Source organism: Elephantulus edwardii, unplaced genomic scaffold (assembly GCF_000299155.1).
Source record: "Elephantulus edwardii isolate Elephantulus edwardi_28Jun2011 unplaced genomic scaffold, EleEdw1.0 scaffold00244, whole genome shotgun sequence".
Lineage (NCBI taxonomy): Eukaryota > Metazoa > Chordata > Mammalia > Macroscelidea > Macroscelididae > Elephantulus > Elephantulus edwardii.
In genome coordinates this window covers 671,192-677,008 of record NW_006399994.1, presented here as the reverse complement: position 1 = coordinate 677,008, position 5,817 = coordinate 671,192, and the positions used below count along the sequence as shown (strand labels likewise).

The 5,817-nt window shown below is 41.6% G+C and overlaps 1 protein-coding gene across 1 annotated transcript; it reads right to left on the bottom strand.

The window, feature by feature from the left end:
• Positions 1–1,801: 1,801 nt before the first annotated feature.
• LOC102876819 (cellular retinoic acid-binding protein 2-like) lies at positions 1,802–2,343 on the bottom strand. Its single transcript, XM_006899037.1, has 2 exons — positions 2,149–2,343; positions 1,802–1,987 (listed from the first exon to the last, which is right to left on the bottom strand). Exons 1-2 carry the CDS (start codon positions 2,341–2,343, stop codon positions 1,802–1,804), a joined length of 381 nt encoding a protein of 126 aa, XP_006899099.1.
• Positions 2,344–5,817: the final 3,474 nt, after the last annotated feature.

Sequence of the window (5,817 nt, the reverse complement as noted above, 5' to 3'; positions counted from 1 at the left end):
GCAGAGAAGCCAAAGCACAGGGAAGAATTCAAGATACTAAAGTATCTTGTATTTGTTGGGTGATTAGGTGTGAGAAACAAATACTGGCAAGACTGACAACTTGGGAACACTTGGAGCCCTGAGGCTTGATGCTGAGGCACTTGCATGGACATTTTGGGAGCTGTCTTGACTGTATTCTGTTATTTATCTGAATTATAACCTTTTGACTTTCCCAATAAGGTTATGTGTGGTCTATAAGTGATCATTTAGAATTTTGGACACAGCAAAACAGTAAGATTTGTTGAGATGAGTAGAAAGAGGCATGGGAATGTGAGGGACATGTCTGAACTCATGGGAATTGATTTTGTTATTGATATGGTGAATGGGGACAGTTCCTCCCTGTGCAGTTTGTAAAGGTAAGATATAGCACTTTTCCTGTGGCCCTTGCTCTTTTTACAGTGATGCATAGGAAGTAATTGAAAAGATCATGGCTTAAATTAGGTGCACTGTGATTTGGGCACTGAAGTGAGAGTTTGATCTGAGAGTTGGCAAATGTGGGGGATATTTGAGTTACTCTTCCTTAGCACTCAACTCAGGTATTATTCCTTATTTAAAACCTTCTCAGGCTCTTGTTATGGTTTATGGTTCTTATAGTTTCTTCAGCACCCTGGGTAACACAATTTATGTAAATAAAGGATAATGTGTGTTGTATGTTTACCTTTCCAAACAGTGAGGGAAGTGCTTTCTGTGAATTGTCTCATGTAGAACTTTGGTTATCCCATTTTTTAGGTGAGAAAACTGAAGCTTAGGCAAGTTATGTGATTTGTCCCATGTTCCATAGCTATGCATTCATGAAGCCAAGACTTGAATCTAGATAATCTAGCCTAAAGCCTCTCAATTAATGAATTCCTCTGCACTCATTTTATTTCTCCTCATGCCCACTTGTCAAAATTAATATTTTTTATCATTCATATACATTGTGTTTCATGCATGTACATTGTGTTTTATACAATCTTTCATTCACATTATATTTTGTTAATGTATATTGTGGGGTTTTTTTTCTCCCTTACTATCATTTTTTTGTTTTGTTTTGTTTTTTATGCTCAATACTCTTTTATATTTTTTAATTTTAATAATTTAATGAACATTTACAGAGGTTTTGGATTTCCATTAATTCATTGTTGTACTTTTCTCCCTGCCCAGGCCTCCCCGCCCGCCTCCCTCCGCCCAGTTTGCTCCTCTCTTTGAAAAGAAAAAGAAAAATTCTTTCTTTGGTATACAATCCCCCCCACACCCCTCCCACCATCCCAAGTACACTCCACTATGCTTACTATCATTTTTTAAAACATTTTAATAAAATTAACAGATAAATATTCTAGAGTGTATAGGCTACAGGGACCAAGAGTGGAAGCCGTAAGAGCAGTCTTGTCCAATATGGCCCCTGGATATCCTCAGAGAGGGAGAGAGAGGGGAAACCCTATTTTGGGGTTGTTTGGGGCTAGGGTTGCTGACTTTGGGAAGGAAGAATCATCTGGGACTATTCTAGAATGAGTGATCTGAGGGCTCTTGCCATCAATCCACCCCTCATTGGTGGTGTGAGGATGAGATAAGAGGTAAAAGAAAAAGAAGTCAGAGTCTCTGCAGAAGGTGTCCTAGTGACTCCCAGAGTGACAAGGTGAGGGCACAGCTAGCTTAGGAGAAAGTGAGAGGGAGTGGGAGCCGGGCATTGAGCTTGGGCTGCTGGTGGACTTGGGCAGTGTGGACCCACAGTCACTCATTCTGCACACAGACTCTGGTGCACATATGTGGTTCTCCGTCTTGGTTAGGCTGAGCTGCCAAAGGTCAATTCTTTGATCCAGGAGGCCCTGAGGCCCTCTGCCTTGTGAAGTCTCTGCTCACACACCAGTTTGTTCTCATTCTCCCTCATCACCAAGGCCTTATAGGATCTCCTATCCACAGTTGGCTCCTCAAACTCCTCCTCGATCTTGAAGTTAATCTGTTTTTCACACTGTGGTAGAGGTTTTGGGGTTTGTTTTTGTTTGTTTGTTTCTTGTTGTGTACTATCTAATCTGATCCAACTGGCACAGAAGGCGATTGTCCCTCTTTCTCCAGCAGAGCACCTGGTGGATTCAAACTGCGTACCTTTGGGATTGCAGTGCAGCTTCTTGCCGCTAGGTCACCAGAGCTCCGGGTGGTAAAGGTTTTGATGTAGAAAGTGTCTCCTTCCTGTTTGATCTCTATCAAACAGTTTGTGGCTGCAACCACAGGGATCTTCCTCAGCATCATGTTCATCCCCAGCACTTTGAGGAAATCCTTGAAGTTTTCTGACCAGATGATTTTCCAGTTACTGGAGAAGTTGGGCATGATAGTGGTGCAGGTGGTGTTCTCCCGAGGTCCTTCAGCTGGTGCACTGAACACTGAGTCCTCTAGAAGAGAGCCGTTGCTGGCTAGACTCTGAAAGTTGAAAGTGACTCGGGGCACTCCTCCTCTTCACCCCTTAAAACCATCTTACTAGGGAGCTCTTATGGCATAAGTGGTAAGAAACTGCACTGCAACCCTGAATGCATGCAGTTTGAATCCACCAGCTACTTGATGGTACACAGTAGCAACAATCATCTTATTAATGACTACATTCCTGAAAGCATGAAAGCCAGCTACTTCAGGCCTCATGACTTAATACATTCCTTCTACATAACCAATCTCTGATTTGTCCATCCCTTACCAAACCAGTTAGAATAAGGATGACAGAAAAAGAATTGATGCCTTTGAATGGTGGTGTTGGAGAAGAGTACTGAATATTCCATGGAATATCAGAAGAATAGATATGTCTTAGAAAAGATGCAGCCTGAGTGCTCCTTGGAGCAAAAAGTATTAAACTTCACTTCACACACTTTGGGCACGTTGCTAGGAGAGACTATTCATTGGAGAGGGACATCATGCTTGGGAAGGTAGAGAGGGATGGTGAAAGAGGAAGATCCTCAACCAGGTGGATTGACACAGTGACTGCTGCAATGAGTTTAAGTGTATTAGAGATTATAAGAATGGCACAGCAAAGGATAGGGTTCAGATCTGTTGTTCATAGGGTTGCTATGAGTTGTACTTGAATTGATGGCCCCTAACAATAGCAGCAACCGCCAAACCTGGACTCTGAGGGAACAAGCATATCCTTTTTGCTGAAGAATCTTTTCAACTTGGAAACTTTGAGCATCTGCATTCACAAGCAAAGTTTGGTTCAGAGCAAGCCATCAGGTTGCAGCCATCAACCCTAGCTCACAGCACAGACCATCTTGTCTTCATCTGGTTGGCTTTTGGTCAACTCATCCCCATCTGTGAATAAAATAAGCATCAGCCACAAAGTCAGGAGTCCATACTTCTCCCTGTTTTCCAGATCTGCCTGGCCCTTCACTCAGCTCTAGACCCCACATGGGGCCAAGTCAACAAGCCAGGGGTCCTAGTGACTCCCTGCTCCTCAAACTAACCACCCTTCCCAGCTCTTCCACACATCTGTGCATGCTAGGTGGGCAGTGCCGAAGAAATGTGTCCAAGCTCAACCTGTTTCTCTATTGCTGAATTCCTCTCACTTCCACTCATGTGTATTTAAGTGATTGCTATGAGTGAGTGTCCTCACCAGATGTCTCCAGCCTCAAGTCCTGGAAGTGGGTTCTGTTGGGCACCAACTTTACCCTGCCTCAGAGTCAAACAGCTGTTACAGTTTTAAAAAGACAGTCTTTTCCTTTTCTATTTTAATTTTTCCTTCTCTACTTTCCTGCTTGTCCTTCATCTGAATATGAATCTCTTCTTGAAAAGTCCAACCAAGGTGGGTCTACAAATCCATTCAAATTCAAATCTCCTACAAGCATTCTCATGTATTATGTTTTATAAAATCAATCACCATTGGACCTTGCCCATCATTACTCTGTCTTTTAGCCAATCCTTCCCATTTTCCCCCCCTCTCCCTCCACCCTCCAAGGGGGGCAGCCCTGTGGTTTTACCCTTAAGCTCAACCCTGTGAATGTAGAATAGTGTAAAACACAATGTATATAAACTTGGTTAGCAAACCAAATAAAAAGTAACGTAAAATAGAATGTATACAAATGATTGTATGAAACACAATGTAAATGAAGGATTGCATAAAACTATGTATATGAATGAAACATAATATAAAGGAATTATTATATTAAAACCAATAAAAACATTAAAAAAACATTCAAATCTCATCAGAGTGATTACAAATCTTCTCAGGGTGGAGTGTAATCTTTCCGCTGGGCTGAGCCCCAACATACACTAACAGACTCTATTTTTTAAAAATTTTTCATTTTATTTTATTTTTTTTTCAGACTCTTATTTTTGACAAGCTTATCTTCAGGGTAGATATTCCTTTGTAGTACTTGCAATCAAGTACTGGCCAGTTGGAAAATTACACAGAGATCTACAATATTCAGTCTTCATTTATATTGTACATTTAAAAAAAACTCCCTTCACTTTAAAAGAAAATGGATTTACATGTACCCACACACACTCCACTTTATCCATGCACATAGTGTACTGCACAATCCCTCATACATGCTGTACTTTATATAATTAACTATCCATGTTTTCCAGTGCAATTTGTTTTGGTTTCCTGACTGCTGGTGGTGAGCAAGCTATAATTGTTAACAACATCAGTCTCTTCTTCATCTATCGTGGTACTGCCAATTGGCTCAGTGATGAGAATTTTTGTCTTCCTGATGTTGAGTTTCAATCCGTTTTGAAGACTACAGTCCTTGACATTCTGCAGGAAGTACTTCAGGTCCTCCACAGAATCAAGGTTGTATCCTCTACATAATGTAGGTTTGTGGCTGAATCTTCCTTCCAGTCCTGATGCCACATTCTTCCTCATTAAATCCAGCTCCCAAATCACTTGTCCTGAATATAGATTGAAAAGGTTGGAGACAGGACACATTCCTGATGCAATCCTTTCCTAATTTTGAACCATGTAGTGTTTCCTTGCTCTGTTCTGAGGTCTGCTTGCTGGTCTGAGTATAAGTTTCGCATGAGTACAATCAAGTGTTCTGGAATTCCAATTCCCCTCAAGGTTAGCCACAATTTGTTGTAATCCACACAGTCAAATGCCTTTGCACAGTCAATGAAACACAGATAGACATTGTTCTGGAACCCTTTGTTTTCTGCCAATATCAGATATTGGCGATAATGTCTCTAGTGCCACAACTTCTTCTAAATCCAGCTTGTAATAAAAAGATGAATTTCATGGGGAAAATCATCTGCCAGGGAACTCTTCAGAGTACTAAGAAGCAATGATATTAGTCTAGAGACTAAGGTGAGCCTGATCCAGGTCATGATCTTCACAATTACGTGCCATGCATAGAGAGCTGGACAATAACTAAGGATGACAGAAGAAGAATTGATGCCTTTGAGTTGTGGTAGTGGAGAAGAGTACTGACTATCCCATGGATGATTAAGTTTGTTTAATCAGAGATCTTCACCAAACACTGTCCACCATGGGTAACCATTCTCGCATTTGACTAATCAGTGTCACAGTGTTCGGCTTCACAGCAACCACGAGTTACCTCTGTACAGCAAGTGGACACACCAGGGTTATACGACCTAGAAGAATGTTTCACCCCACCCTTATTTACCCTTACTCTAAGGGTCAGAGCTGACCATCTGCCTTTGGAGGCCAAAAAGAACAGTAACACACAATGTGAAAGAACCCAGAAACTTTCCTTGCCTGACTGCCACCAAGAGGAGCCACCATGGAGACTCCAGCCATCTCACCCGCTTAGCCAGCTGACTTCCAGAGTATAGAGAGACTCCATATGTGTGTGTATATATGTATAT